Genomic DNA, 21,265 nt, shown 5'->3' on the forward strand with positions numbered 1-21,265 from the left:
TGATATGAAATCAACAACTCGTCCTTAACGAAAATTTTAAGGACAAATTTATGAAGGCTTTAAAATCAGAATGAATTTTGTAGTTTTTTTTCGAGTAAGATTCATGAAAAGGCACTTCCAAGTAATTTTGCAATAAGCTGGCCAAGAATTTCAAGCATCCACAGCTATGTTGTATTGGGCTTTAAGTAGTCCATAGACAGATCTATGAAGGGCACGAAGCTTATGTGGGTGGGATAGTTAGAAACACAATTTCATTTGCCTCAGCATAGTCAGAGCGTTGTGGGCTGGCACAACGCGTGGTTTCCCTAATTTGCAGGATCTTTGTAGAAGCATGAGATCAAGCGCGTTTTTAAAAGCAGATGAGGTATTCTACTCAGGTTTTTATTGTCATTCAAAACAGGTTTTTTTTTTTCATTCAAAAAGTCATTTATCCATTGGGTGAGCAACACCTTTTTAACCGACAGGAGCCCTAGAGACATTACCTTCTTTAAAGTGAATCCATGGAAATACTAAAAGGGGTAGAATTACATCTCAGTGACAAACAGAACAGTAGGCTCTTAAGCTTATCTCTTTCTGTGGATATCACTTGCCGTACTTGCTCATCTCCTTTTGCAGATATCACCTTCTTTGATTTTTGAACAGCTATAAAGGCCAGTTTCATCATCAAGGCCACTTTTGAACAGCTATAAAGGCCAGTTTCATCATCAAGGCCATTTATGAACAGCTATAAAGGCCAGTTTCATCATCAAGGCCACTTTTGAACAGCTATAAAGGCCAGTTTCATCATCAATGCCACTTATGAACAGCTATAAAGGCCAGTTTCGTCAGCATTGAACGCATCATGGGCTTTAAATTTTCTTGTTTAAATCAGCCGTTACACATGCAATACTTGTAGCTTGAGTTGCACGAACTGGGCAAGTTAAATTTATTTTTAGAAATGCGGTAAACCAGCCATCACACTATTTTCCAGGCATCCACTTGCGGCAACGGATGGATCTTCCAGCCATCTCTATTTTCAGCCATCACTATTTTCTCAATTTTCTTGGACCCTTTTATTACTCATTTTTACAAACTTAAATCCAGAAATCCGGCAATTTTTGAGTCCAACATATCGTGCAGCTTGTTTACTTTTATTAGATAGTCTGTAAAATTGCTTCTCTTCGGAAACGCTAAATTTTTTAACGCATTCAATTCACTTCATTACGGTAGGTATAGGAGGAGCGTACACAGCTGTATTGGCTTCTGGCGGCTTGATGCTTTAGTGGGTTATTAGTGGTAGTGGTATACCGAATTATGCAAGAATTTTTCTCAAGGCCCGTGCCCGTCCCAAAAAATTATTCCTTATATGTTCAATACGAATTGCCTTTGATTTTTTTTTTTTTTAGTTGTGCTTCTAGTCTATATAAGCATAAGCAATAGTAAGTAGGAGTGTATATTTAACGAAAATAGTTGGAACATTAAAAAAAATATTCGGTTGGTTGAACCTAAAGACCCACATGCGGGTGAACAAAGAGCAATATATAAATAATAAACCATTATTATATTTATAAGGCTGCTATTAGGACCCAGGGTGGCTGGAAACAGTCACTCTGCTAACTCACGACATGACCAAGTGAAATTCTGTCGTCTTCTCTGTCCTTGCGCCAAGGAGAGCTGCCCCCCCCCAGCTTGTGTCCAAACTCAAGTAAAAGCCTAACTAAGTATTTTTGGATGACATTTCTATGCATTTACAATTGAGATAAAATATTTTCATGCTATTTATAAATTTCCGAACGAAATTAAACACGAAAATGTATACAAACGCATAAGCTGAAAAGTTGCACAAGTCTATATTTAAGCTTACTCGGACTGAATTCGTGCATTGCAACTCAATTAATTTTGTTAATGGGTCTTTTCATAATTTCTTATAGATTTTTTAATGGGTAGTTTTTTTAGTAAGAAAAACTTTGTCTGCATTCCATCAATTACAACTTCTGGTACTTCATTTTAATATTGAGCCAGTTGTACAGTTATTAATGGATTTGCAGAGTATAACGATTCTTCTTGTTCAAAAAATCTTCTTGTCTAAGTTTTGAACGAATTTTACTTCGTTAACTAGTCTTTTATAAATAAATAGTTAAATGCAGATTAATAAAAGAACAATTTTTAATGATTCCTAACATTTAGTTGTTATAAAAAAATTAATATAGGGTTAACGATAGCTTTTCGGACTCTACTTTCTTCAATATACTCACGCAGTTGAACTGTATGAATGTGACCTGTAGGCATTTCAGAAGTTGATATTTGAGGTGATTTCTAAAGTTTTACTCAATTAATATCTTTACTCTTTATTTTTACATTTTATTTACTTTTTACTGTTTTAAAACTTCAGTTCAGTTATTCCCTGGAGGAAAGGCAAGTACTATAAGGGTTTTTGGTTTTAACGGAATATGAATAGGATTATTTCTTGTTTTTCCTCTTTCGGTAAATTTTCTAATATCTTCTTGCTGGTCTTCTTATTTTTTTCCAAGGGTTTTTACCTTCATTCGCTATTTCAATGCTTAATGAATTAATTGCTTAATTCAATTGCTTAAATTTAATTTAATTTATTCAATTAAGCAATTTAATTAATTACTTAATTGAATTAATGCTTAATTCAAGTTTTCAAAGCTCAATTACTGAAAAGCTACTAATTACTCATTTATTATTTCATAATTACTTATTTCATAATTACTCAAATTACTAATATTTTAATATTAAAATATTAACGAACATGTGTCCGGAAAGCAATTGTTACCCTAAAAGGACAATTTTTGAAGAATCTAAATGTAATAAATGGAATGAAATTTTTATAGAAGGATTTCATATTTAATTGACCTTGGTACATGTCCTAAAACAACTCTACCGTCATAACTAACAGAAGCGAAAATCCAAGGATCGGCGTTGGACCATGCAATTGAATAAACGCTATCTTCATGCTCCTCGTATATTTGAATTACATCATCTTGACGTATTTCTTTGCTGGAAATAAAAGGCAGCTAAGAATAAAAAAGTAGCAGCTACAAGAAATAATAACAAGCAAGTGAAATATTGGAGGGGTCAGCGGCCCACCTTTACCCGACAGTAATACAGATTCAAAATTTTTGCGTGATTCTATTAAAAAGAAGGTTCAAAAGGTCAATCTTACTACCAATATGCTGAAAAAAAAGGGCCAGATGGGTAAAAGGCTCACTTTGTTCCTCCACTTTGTTTTTGTACCAAATTAGGTCATAGCTCGTCTTCGCGCAGTCATAATCTGATTTTATTTATGTGTAATACAACAATGAAGTGGTCAGGCCCTCAAAATGCCCTAGCTCATGAACAAATTTTTAGACACAAAACTTGTAAAAAAAAAATAATTTACCCTATATTATGCGACATGATAATCATATGATCGTGTACTTTTACCAGTTCATCCAGGAATAGAGGACAATAAGTAAAACCAAGTACCAGGAGTATATTCATTTTTTTTCTCCTAAAGCCGAAGTCAGAAATGCCAACTTATCAGTCAAAAGGTGGTCTCTACAACTACTAACAACTCCCCGCAGTACTAAGCCAAAACAGCTACGCACGCTCCTCATCCATCCCAATCTATTCAAAACCTCCCTTACCTCATTCGGAGACGTCCTGCTCTTCGTTTGGCCTAGATGACTGAGTCTTTCTATCTCTAAACAAAAGACGGACGTTCAAATTCTAAAATCTTTAAATAAAAACGTTCATTAGAATAAATCATATTTTAAGACCCTAAGCCACAATATAGCTGGTACTGTCAAGGCAAAAAGAAAAATGAAAAAAGGGAATAGATAAAATAAGTGTGAAGAGCATAAAGACAGACAATCTCTCCCTTAAATCGTTATATGATCAGTTCATAGATGTCGGTTAGTCATTATGCTTACCTTTCCGTTTGATCTGTCTCGCCTTCGCTATCACTAGGATTTTTCATTTCTGATGAAACGGACAGCGATGAACTCAGAACAACTTTAGAATCACTTCCTGAGCTCAACATTAGTTGATCATGGTAGCAGTTGTATGCAATATCCCAAATCCTGGAAAATAAATTTTTAAGCCTTTTTAGTTTTGAGCAATAAATTGTTCTCACAAGTAAATTCATTATCGTATAGTATCGCAGTGGATTAATTTTTGCTTGGCAAAGTAAAAGCCTGGGTTTGATTTCAAATGTCAATTTGAAAATGGTTATTCAATTCCCACGAGACATTAATGATGTCCTTTGTGCTACAAATGACCCAGGAAGAGTTACTTGTTATTACAATAGTATACGTAAATTCATTAAGAAGCATTTTTCTCTCTGTTTTGCGTCTAGTCTGTTCCTTTTTAAGTCACAATACAAGACATATGAAACTGGATTTTTTTTTATTATGTTATCTATATGAGATGTACGTTTCATTTGTAGGTGTACTTGCCTTTGGGAATCAACCAATTTTTAATGTTTAAGTTTACGGACGGAAAGCCAAATTCAAATACATGTCAAATTTAATTAATTAGTTTTCATTACATTTTGTATTATGGTTTAACATGACAGTACAGATGAAAGTGTGATTTTACTACCATAAAATTTTGATCGGACGATTTTGGAAAAAAAGGGGCGGGGGAGGGGGCCTACTTGCCATCCAACCTTTTTGATCACTCAAATTTAAGTTTCCGTTCGAATGAGCCCTCTCACGAAATTCTAGGACCATTGGGTGAATGAACGTTTCGTGAAACAGATGAAGAGGAAAAAGTGATATATAATCATAACCTAGGCTTCGCTTAGGAATTTCAAAGCATTAATGGAGAGAAGCAGGTAGCCCGAAAGGCTTGAAATATAGTTTATATAAATTACTTTTCGTGTTTTATTTCTACTGTATTAACTTCTTGCATTAATGCTTACAGGAGACAAGGCATAATTCTAGATTGTTTGAAAACCAGTAGAATACTGATTTTCAGTGTTGTAGGTTTTTTTTAAAGATGATAGAAATGACCTCAGGAATTCTTTTCCTGTCTCAGATTTAACTAGTATGCCTAGTGGCTTGTGACTAGTTGGCTAGTGGCTAGCACCAAAAAAAGGAAACACATTAGTGATGCTACCTTTGGGCAAGGTCGTCGGCTATGATGATAATGGTTTTCATTTCAACTGGTCGCCATTTTTAGTAGGTTTCAAGCTCTTTCTCAAAATTCCCGATTTTTTTTTAGCAAATACTGTTATGATAAACTTTAATGAGATTTAAATTACAACCTTTCACTAGACAGTTTTTTTTCAGAACACATTCTAAAACTGTCGGCTACAGTGGACTGTGGTTCCTTCCTTACTCGTGTTCTTAAAAAATGCACTAACTCTAGTAGGGCCTAATCCAGGATTATTTAGGGAGGGAGTTTGCAAAAGGATTTCTTGGAAGAAGGGGGGATTATACAAAAAAATAACTTTGAAAAATGCATTAAAATTTTGTTTATATTCGTTTTGTTACATTTTTACGAGCCGGAAAACATTTCGAGGAATGGAGTTCTAAACCCCTAATCCCTCTGGGTACAGCCTTGAACTCTATAACTTAAAAGAATTTGGAACGACACAAATCGACATTCTAATATAAAATTCCCCCGATTAATAAAGTTCAAGAATTTTCGCGCAACTTTTTAAGTTAAGATCTTAACTTTTCAGTCCAATCTAACTTTTTAAGTTAATTAAAATTAAGTTAAAATCTACTACTAACTGCTAACAGCTTACTGCAGCACCAGCCCGCCTGAGGCCAACATACCTACGCACGCTCCTCCTCCATCCCAATTTATTCAAAGCTTCCCTCTTTACAATTTCCCAGAAAGTTCTATTTCCTTTAAAGCTTTCCTTACGACATCCTCCCATCCTAACCGCGGACGAACTGCTGTCCGCTTAGCCCTAGATAGTTGGCCGAAAAGTACAATCTTAGGCAATCTGTATTCCTTCATCCACAAAATGTGCCTTAGCCATCTCAACCTTTCTGTCATTATAGCCCTAGAAAGCGGGATCGAACCACACTTTCCGTATAGCCTACTATTTGAAGTACGGTCAGACGGCCGGGTACCCGGAACAACCCGTAGTTAATTTCTCTGGAAAACATCTAGAAAATCCTTATCTGCTTTTCAGAGCGCCCATGCTTCACAGCCATATTTGACTACTGTCATTGCTGTAGCTTCCAAAATTTTAATTTTGGTTAATTGAGCAATCTGGTTACCTAATTAATCAAATGAATTAACCTAAGTATTAGATACAATGAATTAAAATTCTGATATAATTTCGGAAAAAGCTTGCTTAATAAGGGAAAGTGCAAATACAAGCATGTCCAACAATAGGTAATAAAAGAAACACCAAGGTGATGGAATATTAAAAAAACGGATTAAATCAGATAATCAAAGAAAAGAGGAGAAAAACAAGAGCTCATATGGCACTTGTGACGAGGCGAGAAGAGCTAAGAGCCAAGATATTATATGGTATGAGCTCTAACAAAATTCTATGAATCAATAGATTGATTTAAAAAGGAAAATAAGAGGCTTAATGCCGGTCAGGATTTAAAATAAGAGCTCTGAGTCACGATGTCCTTCTAAATATCAAAATTCATTAAGATCCGATCACCCACTCGTAAGTTATAAATACCTAATTTTTCTAACTTTTCCTCTCCCTTTAGCCCCCCAGATGATCAAAACTGGGAAAACGACTTTATCAAGTCAAATTGTGCAGCTCCCTGACACGCCTATCAATTTTCATCGTCCTAGCACGTCCAGAAGCACCAAACTCACCAAATCACTGAACCCCTCCGCCCAACTCCCCCAAAGAGAGCGAATCCAGTACGATTCTGTCAATCACGTATCAAGGACATTTGTTTATTCTATCCACCAAGCTTCATCCCGATTCCTACACTCCAAGTGTTTTTCCAAGATTTCCCCCTCCAACTCCCCCCAATGTCAAACGATCTGGTCGGGATTTGAAATAAGAGCTCTGAGACATGAATTCTTTCTAAAAATCGAATTTCATTAAGATCCGATCATCTATTCGTAAGATAAAAATACCCCAATTTTCACGTTTTCCAAAAATTCCCGTTTCCCCCTCCAACTCCCCCAAATGTCACAGGATCTGGTCGGAATTTAAAATTAGAACTTTAAAGCACAAGATCCTTCTAAATATCAAATTTCATTAAGATTTGGTCACCCTTTCGTAAGTTACAAATACCTCAATTTTCGAAATTACCACCCCCCTCCAATTCCAACAAAGAGAGCAGATCCGGTCCGGTTATGTCAGTCACGTATCTTAGACAGGTTTTTATTCCTCCTATTCAGTTTCATCCTGATCTCACCGCTTTAAGTATTTTCTAAGATTTCCGGTCCCCCCCCCAACTGCCCCCCCCCAATTACGCTTGATCCGGTTGAGATTTAAAATAAGAGATCTGAGTTACGAGGTCCTTCTAAATATGAAGTTTCATGAAGATCCCTATCACTCCTTCGTAAGTTAAAAATACGTGATTTTTTCTTATTTTTCAGAATTAACCCCTCCCCAATAGATCAGATCCGTTCTAATTATCTAAATCACGTATGCAAGACTTCTGCTTATTTTTCCCACCAAGTTTCATCCCGATCCCTCCAATTTAAGCGTTTTCCATGATTTTAGGTTCCCCCACCCCAAACTTCCTCCAACGTCACCAGATCCAGTCAGGATTTAAAATAAGCGCTTTGAGACACGATATCCTTCTAAATGTCAAATTTCATAGAGATCCGATAACCTATTCGTATGTTATGAATACCTCATTTTTTCTAATTTTTCAGAATTAACCCCACCCCCAACTACCCCAAAGAGAGCGGATCCGTTCCGGTTATGTCAATCATGTATCTAGGACTCGTGATTATATTTTCCACCAAGTTTCATCCCGATCCCTCCACTCTAAGTGTTTTTCAAGTTTTAGGTTTCCCCCTCCCAACTCCCCTCCCCAATGTCACCAGATCTGGTCGGGTTGAAATAAGAGCTCTGAGCCACGATATCGTTCTAAATATCAAATTTCATTGAGATCCGATCACCTGTTCGTAAGTTAAAAATACCTCATTTTCCTAATTTTTCGAAATAACCCCCCCCCCCCCAACTATCCCAAAGAGAGTGGATCCATTCCGTTTATGACAATCATGTATCTAGCACTTGTGATTATTTGTTCCAACAAGTTTCATCCCAATCCCTCCATTCTAAGTGTTTTTCAAGTTTTAGGTTTTTTCAAGTTTTAGGCCCATCGCCAAAAGTTCTTTAAAGTTGTGCTTTAAAGTTCTAATTTTAAATTCCAACCAGATCCTGTGACATTGGGGGGAGTTGGAGGCGGAAACCGGAAATTTTGGAAGACGTGAAATTTGGGGTATTATAGGCAGGGGGTGGGGGTAAGGTTAGGTTTTTAACCCATTTCTGAGATGTATTCTCTCCCCCCCCCCCCCCTAATTTGCAAATATATAGCCCAAATTATACTATTGTATAAACTAAAGTATTATATTTACATCATGTTTTGGCGTATTTCATTATGATTAACGTAACTACACTTCTTGAGTGTGTTAGGTATAATACATAAGTACCAACAATTTTCTTTCAAAAGGCCACAGACTAATAGAACCACTTTTCGTTGTTTTTTAATTTAATCACCCCCCCCCCCCCTAAAAAATGAACCAAGAGCCTGCGTATGTACCTGCAGTACTTTGAGTCTGCAAGGCTATCGAAATATTCAACACCCGACTTTAGAATAATATCAAAAATGATTACCTTGCCCTTTTGAATTATCGATACCGTTCTTTATAGGTAGGAATTTTTTCATACATTTCAGTTACAATTTTATCCTTATCTTTTGACATAATAGCTAAGTTCATGAATGTAAAATCATCATTGATGACAGTCACAGTGTAAAAATATTTTCCCTTTACTGTGCTGACTGCATAGATGACTGGAACAGTTACATCCGCAGGACTTTGCTTCTTAGGGAATTCCAATTTCGTCAGCAATAGTTACAGCTTAGGGGTATAAGCCTAGAGAAGGAAACATGTTCAGAAAACATTTTATAATACGCACAATAGCTGTAGCTAACACCTTTTGCATAGATCCCCCCTATACTTTACCGCAAACCCACCTTCCCCTAAAAAGCAAATATATAGTCCAAATTATATAATACCAATGCATTATGTCACCCATCACTTGTTTTCCGGTTCTTCTTTTAAACAGTTAATTCAATTAATAAGTACAAGGTATGAAACAAGAGAGACGCGTTGGGAGAATAGAGGGGAAATATATAATTTTGACTGTATGTTTACATTAAGGGGGGGGGGGGAGGTAAAATATAGGGAGTTCCATGCAAAATCTGTTTGCTACAACTGTTATGCATATTGTATTCTTATCATGCTTCCTTCTCAAACATGTTTCCTTTTTAACTCGTAAGTTAAAAATACCTCATTTTTCTAATCTTTCAGAATTAACCCTCGCCCCCACTCCCCCAAAGAGAGCGGATCCGTCCCGGTTTCATCCCGATCCCTCCACTCTAAGCGTTTTCAAAATTTTAGCCCCCCCCTCAATTCCCCCCAATGTCACCGGATCCAGTCAGGATTAAAAATAAGAGCTCTGAGACATGATATACTTCCAAACTTCAAATTTCATTGAGATCCGATCACTCCTTCGTAAGTTAAAAATGCCTCATTTTTCTAATTTTCGCAGAATTAACCCTCCCAAACTCCCCCAAAGAGAACGGATCCGTTGCGGTTATGTCAATCACGTATCTAGGACTTGCGCTTATTTTTCCCATCAAGTTTCATTCCGATCCCTCCACTCTAAATGTTTTCCAAGATTTTAGGTTCCCCCCTCCAACTCCCCCCAATGTCATCAGATCCGGTTGCGATTTAAAATCAGAGTTCTGAGACACAATATCATTCCAAACATCAAATTTCATTAAGATCCAATCACCCGCTCATAAGTTAAAAATACTTTATTTTTTCCATTTTTCCGAATTAACCGGCCCCCACTCCCCCCCCCCATAATGTCAAATCGGGAAAACGACTATTTCTAATTTAATCTGGCCCGGTCCCTGATACGCTTGCCAAATTTCATCGTCCTAGCTAACCTGGAAGTGCCTAAAGTAGCAAAACCGGGACTTTAGGTTTCCCCCCTCCAACTCCCCCCAATGTCATCAGACCCGGTAGGGATTTGAAATAAGAGCTCTGAGAAACAATATCATTCCAAACATCAAATTTCATTAAGATCCAATTACCCGCTCATAAGTTAAAAATACTTCATTTTTTCTATTTTTTGCGAATTAACCGGCCCCCCACTCCTCCCCAGATGGTCAAATCGGGAAAACGACTATTTCTAATTTAATCTGGTCCGGTCCCTGATACGCTTGCCAAATTTCATCGTCCTAGCTTACCTGGAAGTGCCTAAAGTAGCAAAACCGGGACCGACAGACAGACAGGCCGACAGAATTGGCGATTGCTATATATCACTTGGTTAATACCAAGTGCCATAAAAATGAAGCAAAAGAGTTTGCAAGGCCGATTTTATAAATACAAGTTTGATACCAGGATGAATTAAACATTAAATAATCTTCAATATTCTTTAAGAACAACCTTTTTTATATTCTTTAAATAGAGCCTTTTTACTTAATAATAAGGTATTTATATATTAAAGAAAAATCGAGTCAAGAAAGGGGATGAATGAAAAGAGGATAGTAAATAGAAACCCAACTTTACCAATGTGAATGGGCTGTTTGGACGAGCACAGGCTTCCTAACATTCCTTGTATCCCAATATTTTATGTTTCCATCGTTGCCACCACTTGCCAAGCAATATTGTTTATTTGGATTGAAGTCCAGTGCCCTAAAAGTAGTAAAAATATTTATTGCAAAGTTTTACAAACGGAATCATTTCATATTATGTAATCATTTATATACTAAAACTTAGCCACCTTGGTTTCACTATCCTAGCTTTTCCCTTTGTATTCTTCGGTCAAAAAAAATTATAAAAAAAAGTTTTGTCACATTTAGCATGGAAAAGTTACTTATGCAGCAGAATCCTTGGTGCACTTGTGATAACAAAATAAAATAACTCTTACATATGGCAGCAAAATCCATTCACGTTGGTTTTATAATCCTATCATTTCCTTTTGTATTTGTCGGTCAATATAAAAAAAGAAGAAAAATCAGATATCCTTTTCCAAAACATTTGTGTGATGTTCGACCTTCTATAATGCATTTGTGTGACAAATGCATGAACACAAAAAACAAAATGCGAAAATCTTTGACACATATGTGTTACCTTAGGGCACCGCTTCTCCACCTTTTTAGGGTGAAAACCCCTTCCATACAAAAAGACGAAAATAAACCCAGTCACTCTATGAAACACTTATAATAACATTTTCTTTGAGTCTGTTTTATTTCTAGTTAATTATCTAAATATTTCGTTTAAGTTTCTGTCAATATTACTTCTCAATAATTCTTTTGTTTGTCTCAAAAGTTATTGATTGATGCTTATTCATACTTCTAAGCATTTATTCGCTATTTTTATTTAGATTTGGTTAAAATAAATAAACTAATTAATAATCATTCGTTTTGTACAGAAAAGTTGAAGTTTTTTGACAGATTGCCACCCTTTTTGATTTGAAATTGTCCAACACTCCTCTTTGAGGATCGTAGCCTCTGAAACACCACACGATAACTAGTTTCCACACAAAACGCTATTTTGTTTAGTATAAAAGATGATTTTTAACTTTTCTGATGATTAGATCAATTACTCATCTAAAAACCGACGACTTGCTTACACTTCTCAAGGACATAGTTGAAAATGTGGTAAAAAAGCAACAGGCTTCACCTCATCAAGCAGTGTAAATCAAATAACCTACAAGTGAACGATTACAAACCGGAAGTTCTACAATTCAATCCACTTAATCAGGATAAATGATCACAGATACGCCATTTCCAACTGTCTCCTCTGTAGCAATGCTAGGCTAAATATTTAGATTGATTTCTAATTTAAGCTACATGTCGACAATACTGCACGTAAAGGCCACTAGTCTATATATGATTTAACAAGTATGCGCAGAATAGACTTCATACATTTTCAACTCCTATTAAATAAAAAAAAAACATTTTTTTTCAAATGAAAGTAAGGAGCAACATTAAAACTTAAAAAGAACAGAAATTATTATGTATGTGAGGGGGTTACTCCTCCACAGCTCCTCACTTTTTACGCTAAAGGTTTTTAATACTTTAAACAGCTTCTTATTGTTCTAATTAAGCGAACATAGTGTTTCAGGAGCCCTTCTAAAAAGATTGATACATAATATACCCCCACATATACGCAATAATTTTTTTCTCGTTTTAAGTTTTGATGTTGCTCCTTACTTTCAGTTAAAATTTTTTTTTTTAACTGCTTTTTTTTAAACGGTTTATTTATTTAATTTCTGATCGTTTTTTAAATAATGTCAGGAAATCTTTCAACTCCTTCACGTGCAAATCCCTCCTCCCCAAGGATTTATTCCTAGGCAATTCAATCCCCGTGAAAATTTACCCAAGCCAATTAGCCTTAACATCTCTGCGTAAAATTGAGACGGAAAGGAGAAGCAAGGCAAAAGAAGAATTTCGTATAGTAATTCTGACAAACTCCCTCAATGTAAAACTTCCCATGAAATATTCACCCCCTGGAAACTTCCCTCCTCATGGAAAATATCACCAAGAAAAATCCAACCAGCAGAAAATCCCCCCCCCCGAAAAATGTATGCATACTTCCCAATAACAAATACTATACTTAATAAATAGGCAAATATTGCAACTTAAAGACCTATTCCCCTGGGCTTTACGAGGGTTATGATACCCCCAAAAGCATAGTTATTCGACCTTCCACTATGCTGAACAAAATGGCTATCTCAAAATTTTGATCGGCGATTTTGAGAAAAAAGGCGCGGGAGGGGGCCTAGTTGCCCACCTATTTTTTTGTCACTTAAAAAGGGCACTAGAACTTTTTATTTCCGTTCGAATGAGCCCTCTCAAGATATTCTAGGACCATCGGTTCGATACACTCACCCCTGGAAAAAAACAACAAATAAACATGCATCCGTGATCTTTCTTCTAGCAGAAAATTCAAAATTTCACTTTTTTCAGATAGGCGCTTGAAACTTCTACATAGGATTTTCTAACACGCTGAATCTGAAACCGTGATTTTCATTAGGATTCTATTACTTTTAAGGGGGCGGAACCCCCTTTTTCAAAAACGAGAAAAAATTTTTTCAACCTCTTAACCTTTGATGGGTAAGACTAAAATCATTGAAACATACATATTTGAAACCAGTATAAAACCCCGATTCTTTTGACATATGTATTGATATCAAAATTCCGTTTTTTAGAGTTTCGGTCACTATTGAGCCGAGTCGCTCCTTACTTAGAGTTCGGTTACCACAAACTGTTTGAGTAGCACATACAACCTTTATCAGGCTTATCCTCGAGCATTCACGAGTGGATGATCGGTAGATGGCGCGCTGGATTTGGAATCCTTTCCCAGAACGGCGAGGTTTCGATCCTTGGTGTTGCCATTATTTGGTTTGGTACGGGGGTCAGTGGCGTGACTCTCTAAGCTCAGCAAGATTCGACCCAGCTCTAACTGGGTACCTGAAGAAATCTGGGGAAGGTAAACAGGAAGGGTCTCTGAAAGGACAGTATGGCTTTCGGACAGAGACAGAGGCAGAGATCACCACAGCCAGTTCGGACTTTAAGATGTCTAGTGCCCTGTGTGGGATCTCCAAACTCACAAAACTGCTTATTTGTCAGTGAAAATAGATGTTCAAAACTAGATACTAAAATAATACTGGGATCCCGCTACGGCAACGGCAAACACGTTCTTTAGTTCTTGAAATCCTCCACTTTGTTCAATTGAAGACGCGACCTAATAACAAAATTCGGAAGATATTAACAAAGGAAAACACCGATCTATTCTCCCAACATCCACACCCATCAGCGGACTTACCACGCATCGAAAGAAGCTTTAGTCCGCCAAGTACCGAGCGAACAGATTTTCAAAAACCTTTAGGCCCTATTTTGTTAATGCACAATAATAACCCTTTTTTGCGCTTTCTTTGTGACTCGCAAAAAATTAAGAGAGAAAAAACGGGTTTACTTTCAATAAAGCAGTGGAACAAAACAAAATTTACAAAAACAATAGCAAAACCTAAAATATTTTTTTTAACAACCTGAATATTTCGACTCCGCGTCCGGGAGCCTTTTTCAACGAAATAAATTTAATGAAAAAGAAATTAAAAAAATAGTAACATCACCTAAAGAAAACGACAACTAACACAAAAGAGAAAAAAAGAAAAAAAAAACAAACAAGTAAATACAACTCACATTTTCAACAATTCTAGAACTGCGAATAAGGTAACTGTCTGACTAATCATAATCAAATCATTAATCATTTTTTCATCTTTTGTTTTGTTTCACAGCTTTTTTTAAAGGGAACCCATTTCTTCTCTCTCTTAATTTTTGTAAATGGAAAAGCAGTGTGTTCCAAGAAATTACATTGTGATTGTAAAAGTGGTGTGTTTTAGCCTTCATTTTAAGCGCTACAATAGCTATCAGAGGCAACGCTATAGCGTTGCCTATAGTGAAGACCATACGTCTGCAATGTTTCATTATTTTTTTCCCAGAGGCACTTCATATGAAAGGGGTTGTCGTATAAGCTGCAGAGGGGGATGACTGGAAATTGGAACCTCTAGTGCCCTTTTTAAGAGTCAACAGTGATTGAAGGGCAACTGCCCCCCTCCCCCACACCCTTTTCCCCCCGAATATATCCGATAAAAATTTTGATATAGCCATTTTTCTAAAGATCAGATAGCAAAAACTCCAGTGTCATCACAACCCAACAGGGCCCGGGGGTAGGCGCTGTAAGTTATGCTCTAGGGGCATATATGGTTCTTATAGAAGGGATGCTCGTATAAACTTCAGAAAGGACTCATTTGATTGGAAAGTTTAATGTGAAAGGTCTTGTTCCCTTTTTAAGAGTTAAAAGAGATCAGAGGGCAACTAGCACCCCCTCCTTCAAGCCCCTTTTTCTCCAAGCCCCTCCGATAACAATTTTGAAATAGCAATTTTGTTAAAAATAGTGCAAACATTAGATAACAAAACTCTGGAGTCTACACAAACCCTAAAAGCCCGGGGGCAAGTGTTTTAAGCTCCGCCCCGGGGGCATATAAGGTTTTCATGTAATGGTCGGTCGTATAAACTTAAGAGGTGGCTCATTTGATTGGAAATTGAAAGTTCTAGTTGCCATTTGCTGAGTCAAAAAGGATCAAAGGGTATCTACCCCCCCCCCCCAAACACACATACCCTTGTTTCTCCAAATGCATCTAATGAAACTTTTGAGATTGTCAGTTTGTTTGAAATAATCAAAAGATCATATATCAGAAATTTTAGAGTCAACAAAACTCCCCAGAGCCCAAGGAAAGGGTTGTAACTTATGCCCTGGGGGCAAATAAAACTCTACGGAAGAAGTAGACTTATAAACCTCGGAGGGGACTCAAATGATTAGAAATTTTAAGTTCTAATTCCCCTTTTCAGAGTCAAAAGTGACCTGATGACAACTAGCCCCCCCCCCCAACCATATTTTTCCCGAATGCGTCCAAAATATTTTTCTATACAGCCATTTTATTCAAAACGGACCAAGGATCATATAACAAAAACTCCAGGGATAACAAAGCCCCCAGAACCTAGGGGCGAATACCGCAAATTATACTCAGGGGTATATAAAGTTTTTGTGGAAGGGACGGTCATATAGACTTCAGAGGGGGCTCATTCGTTTGTAAATCGGAATTTCTAGGGCCCTACCTAAGAGTCAAAAGTGATCAGAAATCAACTAACCACCTTTGTCTCTTTCTCCCACTGTAAAAGTCTAAACCTACTGCGTCATTGGTGCTTCACTGAAAACGAATTGTATTACAAATATTTTCTTTTCCCGTTATTACAGCCTCGAAAATGAAAATAAAATTAAGGTGAAATAAAATCTTGAACTGATGATCTTTCAACTATTAATAGCATTATATCAAACATTCACTTTGATTTTATTTGTATTTTCCAAGACTATTCAACACACATATAGTTTTCAGGAAAGCGCCAATGACACAGTAGGTTTTAGATTTTTACAGTGAGAGAAGGAGGCAAAACCTAAACTCTTGTTTGTAGTGGTTTTAGTTCGTTTCAAGCTTAATTTGCATATTCAACTCAAGTTTCACTAGTTTTAAGATTTATCTATTCATTTACATTATTACCTATTGTATGTTTGTTTGCTATGATTGTTTATTTAATTTCCGTTCTTTTTGGGTTTCATTTATGCTTCAATAGCAAAATACTTTTGTTCGTTTTGAGCTTGATTTCCATATTCATTTTAAACTTTACTCGTTTTAAGATTTATTCATTTACATTCGAGCCTGTTGTATTTTTTTGTGCTATGATAGTCTATTTATTTTCTGTTCTTTTTGGGTTTCAATTATTCTTTAATAATAATTTCTGGTCACTTTGAGTTAGAGTTATTGTAGGCTTCTATTTCTCCTGATCTTATGTTTAATATGACCTCTACTTTTTTTAAAAAAACTTCTTTTCAGAAACTTTTTTTTTAATTAGTTTAAATGAATGAATATGAATTTGAATACGAATTAAAAATAGCACTCGAAAAAAAGATAAGAATGACCGAGTCTTGCCTTACACTCTTCCTATGGGCATCTTCAATATGCCATATTTCTTTCATAGAACGAATATCCCAACTTTGAATTGAACTCTGGAAGGCGGTAGCGACTTGGGAACACTGGTGATGAGGATTCCACCGACAAACGTTGATCTGACAGTCTGGAGAAGAGTCGACGTTCAGCTGGGTTTTTATCTTCAAACCAGAATAAATACAAGGTCATAAACATTTTAAATATTAAATAATAAATGTTTGGCACACTTGATTCCTATTAACTGATTAAATTAGTCATTAGGAATAGTTTTGAAGCAAGATTACACATTAAAACGACAAACAATTCACAAAAGCCAATCACAAGAGCCACCAGAGGACAGCCGCCCCCCACTCTGAACGACAGGGACAACATTGAATTTTGTTGTTTTATATAAGTTTACAATTGTATAAAATGATATATGTGTGTATGTTACGATAATCCCAAAAAAAATTCAAACTTAAATAAAAATGAATATAACAACATGCGGAACATTGAATTTTCTTGCATTATGTAAGTTTAAAAGTCCATAAAAATATATATGTGTGTTTTTAAGATAATTCGAATAGAGATTACTATTCAAACTTAAATAAAACTGAACTTAACTTAAAATATAGCTAAATCTTATAAAACTTATTTTTTCCAAATAAAACGAAATTTCATTTAATACAGAGTTTGCAAAGGCCCAACATTATGATAATTTAGATAATGTTCGGAATATTCACAATGAATAAGCAGTTAAATATTAAAATACAGGGATATTAGCTGATGTCAACCGAAGTTCTGGGAAAAAAACAAGTAATGGGTACATATAAATAATAAACCAAAACTTAAAATAAAATCTTCTTTTAATTGAAAAACAAAAGTTGATGGTAGAATCGTCATTTCACTCATGAAATATTTTCTGATTCGTGACAATTCTGACTCTAGAAAAAAGGCCTGATTTTTTTTTTCCAATCCTCGTGTTCCCATCCTCTTGACCAGAAAAGTTTGGAAAATAGGAGAAATATGAGAAAATTTGACTAAAGAACGCACGCTTTAAAAAAGAAATTCTTCACCCCATGAAAAATCTTATCGTTCCTATACAGGCACGTACTCAGGAGCATATTTCATTGGGGAGGGGTTAGGGTTATGATCTTGGAAAAAAAACACCAAAGGCTAGCAAAAGACATAGAAAATATATGCAATTTCGGGGAAACCATAAAACTTTAGAAAAAGAATTTAAGGAATTAAAAAAGGGGGTAGGGATTGATAGCAGTAGTGAGGGCTTTTTGGATTTAAAAACACCCATAGTCAGTATTCTTTTCTTCCTTTAATGATTTAAGATGACGAAGAGGTTTAACGGCGATTCCCCTAAAGACACAGATGTTCAAGATGCAAGTGCACGTTACGTAATAGGGAATGTATTCTAAAAATGCAGATGTCTTTTACGTAATAGTAGATGTTTTATAAACGATGTCGGTGGTTGTTACGTATTAGGGTTTGTTAACTTTAAGATTTATTTGATTGTTACATAATAGGGTTTGTTTACTTTTGATTGCTATGTAATAGGGAATTGTTTACTTCAGGATTTCTTTGGTTGTTACGTAATAGGGTTTGTTTTCTAAAAGATGGAGGTGTTTGTTAAGTAAAAGGGAATATTTACTTCAGGATTTCTTTGCTTGTTACATAATACGGTTTATTTACTTTGGTTGATACATAATTTGGCTGGTTTACTCATATAATTCCTGAGATCACACTGTCTAATCATGACAAACCTAGAATCACGAAAAACAGAAAAAAACGAGGACTGAGTTACCCTTTCACCGTTACTCTGAAAGGGTCATCTTGTTTTAATTTTGTGTCTATTTTTAAGGATTTTTTATATATTCTATACGTTTTATTCTGCACTGAGGACGGTCAAGACGAGGTCTTCATCGAAATATTTGCGTATTTTTTAATTTTTCACCCGCCATTGTCCTGGTTTTATCTCTTTTTCGCGGTTTTATATTGTATTGTTTACTTACACATGTGCTTTCTACGGTTGTTATGTAATAGAGTTTCTCTACATTTGCTTGTTACATAATAGAAAGTGTTCTTTCTTTGATTGTTCTAAAACCCCGCGAGGATCAGGAAAAAGATTCAGGGGACTACCAAATCATGTTTTCTTCCGGTCGTTATGTTAAAAACCCTGCAAGGATCAGAAAAAAAAACCTTCAGGGCCCACTAGAGGCGAACCTTCAGGATGCCAGGCCCTAGCAAGCAACACTCCAGCGGGCCCCTAGCAACCAGTTCAACCGGGCCCCTGGCAATCTTTTCATATGGGAGAGGGAGCTCCAAGCAGTCAATACCAATAGGGGCCCTAGCAAACAATTCAAACCAGATCTCTAGCAATCAATTCCAACGGGGGCCCTAGCAACCAATTCTAACGGACTCCTAGCATCCAATTCCATAGAGCCCCTAGCATCCAACTTCACCGGGGCAACTACCCTAACCACCGAGGGGCCCTACCACCAATTTCACTGGGGGTCTTAGCATCCAGTTTCGCTGGAGACCTTAGCACTCAATTCCTCCAGGTCCCCTAGCATCCAATTCCACCGTCAAGGCGTTTTTTTCAATAGGTTGATTTCCAAGACGTTTTTAAGACATTTTTGTTCAAGACGTTTGAACAAAACGTCTTCAAACGCTTTACGCAATAGGGAATGTTTACCAATGTTAAGGATGACACATTCATGCTTGACTGATTTCTCCAAGACCCATGGATAATCCTCATTTGTAACTGAGGAGGGCACAAACTTTGAATTTTACGTAATTAGAATGTTACATAATACTTCAAGAGATTTTTCTTAAGGATTTCATTTTTCTTTCAAGTCGTTTTTTTCTCTGGGATCTCATTTTTTCAAGGTTCTTTTTCTCAGGGAACCTTTATAATCCTAAGATTTTTGTCCGCATCAAGATTCGAAAGAGATTTTCCTTCCTTTGAATGGAGCGCTAGACAGCTGAACCAAGAGAGCCTTTCTAGTACTTTTATTCGAGGAATACTTTCTACATGATAGCCTATTCCACACACGGAGAATTCCCTGCCAGCCTTTCTAGAATGACTAAATGGATCGCTAGTTTGCAACCCTTTCCACATGAGAGCAGGCAAGCATCCTAATGCTATTGATTTTTGATCTTTTAGACGCATCTGCCTGTTAAGTTCCATTGATTTTAACCTTGATAGTAGCAGAATCATAGTTTGAAAAATGAAACATACAAACAAAGAAAAACAGACCCTTTTTGGCGTTCGGTTATTTCTGAGAAATTTTAATGAAAATGCCACGTTTCTTTGATCCAAGACTATGCATATTTTCACCACCGTGACGATATGTGGCTGCACCACCCTAGCAAGCAATTCCAGAGGGGGAGGATTGTTATTAGAGGTAAATAGAAGCCTTGTTACCTGAAAATGCCTAGCTTCTTTGCTCTTTTACATGCGCGCTATCAGATTCCATTACTTTAAGTCTTGACACTAAAAAATCACTTTTTCAAAAATGAAACTCACAAAAAAAGAAAAAACATTTTTGCATTAAGTTATTTCTGAGAAATAACTAATGCCACGTTTCTTTGAGCAAAGACTATGTATATTCACGCCAGCATGGTGATATGTGACTAGTCCACACTACCAAGCAATGCCATGGGGGACAGGTTATTATTAGAGGTAAATTTAAGCAATATTATCTATATTGGCAGGACCAATCAACAGTTGGGGGAACGACTGCATGAACACAAGGTTTGAATAGATAATGACCTGAGATTTGAAAATAAAAATAAAAATGATGATTTTGATTCTGCTTTGGCCCTCATTGTTTTCGAAAATACGGACCATTTAGTTCTTTTTGAGGAAGAAATTTTGATATCAAATGTAAATGGTTTACCAGTCATTTAGAGAGGCAGTTGAGATTAACAAGTATATCAAAAAAAAATTGGCTATAAATAGAGACACTGGAGATATTTGAATAGGCCTAATTTACATTAACTTAATCTTAAATAGTTCAAATAAGATTTTTCCTCAGTTTAAGGTAAAAACACCTGTCCACATTTTTAACGTGAGTCGAATAAGTAGGGAAGTAGGGAATAAGTAGGGACTATTGCTAAGCAGATAATATTTGCACAATTCAATTGATGAAAGTGTCTTTCATGTATTCTGTTTTATTTTTTTTTAGTACCTACTTGTCTTTCGTCAAAAGGTTAGATTTTTTGTTGTTTTTGGCATTGAGGACGACTTGGCGGAGGTCCTTGTCAAAATATTTGCTTATTCTCTCTTAACATAGGTTCACTGGCTGACAATACCTTGTTTTTCTCTGCCTTTATATTTTTTTTTTAATATATTTATGACTTAAATATTTAATTATTATGGCTTATATTTTAGAGGATATTTCTGGGAGGTCTTAATGAAAATGCCTCGTTTCTTTGACTGGGTGTTAGATTTCAGTCCCCCTCCACCTAAAAATTGTTTTAGACGCATCTAATCTTCGGGCATTTTCCTCCAAAAATATCCGTTTACAC

The 21,265-nt window shown here is 36.1% G+C and overlaps 2 protein-coding genes across 2 annotated transcripts in view; both read right to left on the reverse strand.

Moving 5' to 3' along the window:
- The window catches only part of LOC136030854 (EARP-interacting protein homolog), a 171,302-nt gene that overhangs the window by 49,577 nt on the left and 100,460 nt on the right, over positions 1-21,265 (reverse strand). The window lies entirely within an intron of this gene.
- The window catches only part of LOC136030848 (EARP-interacting protein homolog), a 34,815-nt gene continuing 15,677 nt past the window's right edge, over positions 2,128-21,265 (reverse strand). The window contains exons 4-7 of the mRNA XM_065709893.1: positions 16,724-16,902; positions 10,738-10,863; positions 3,915-4,064; positions 2,128-3,000 (exon numbers count right to left, since the gene is read on the reverse strand). Of these exons, the coding sequence (XP_065565965.1) occupies positions 2,829-3,000; positions 3,915-4,064; positions 10,738-10,863; positions 16,724-16,902 (627 nt within the window). The 3' untranslated portion in view covers positions 2,128-2,828. The remainder of the gene's footprint in view (positions 3,001-3,914; positions 4,065-10,737; positions 10,864-16,723; positions 16,903-21,265) is intronic.

The sequence above is a fragment of the Artemia franciscana genome, chromosome 9, assembly GCF_032884065.1.
Source record: "Artemia franciscana chromosome 9, ASM3288406v1, whole genome shotgun sequence".
Taxonomy (NCBI): Eukaryota; Metazoa; Arthropoda; class Branchiopoda; order Anostraca; family Artemiidae; genus Artemia; species Artemia franciscana.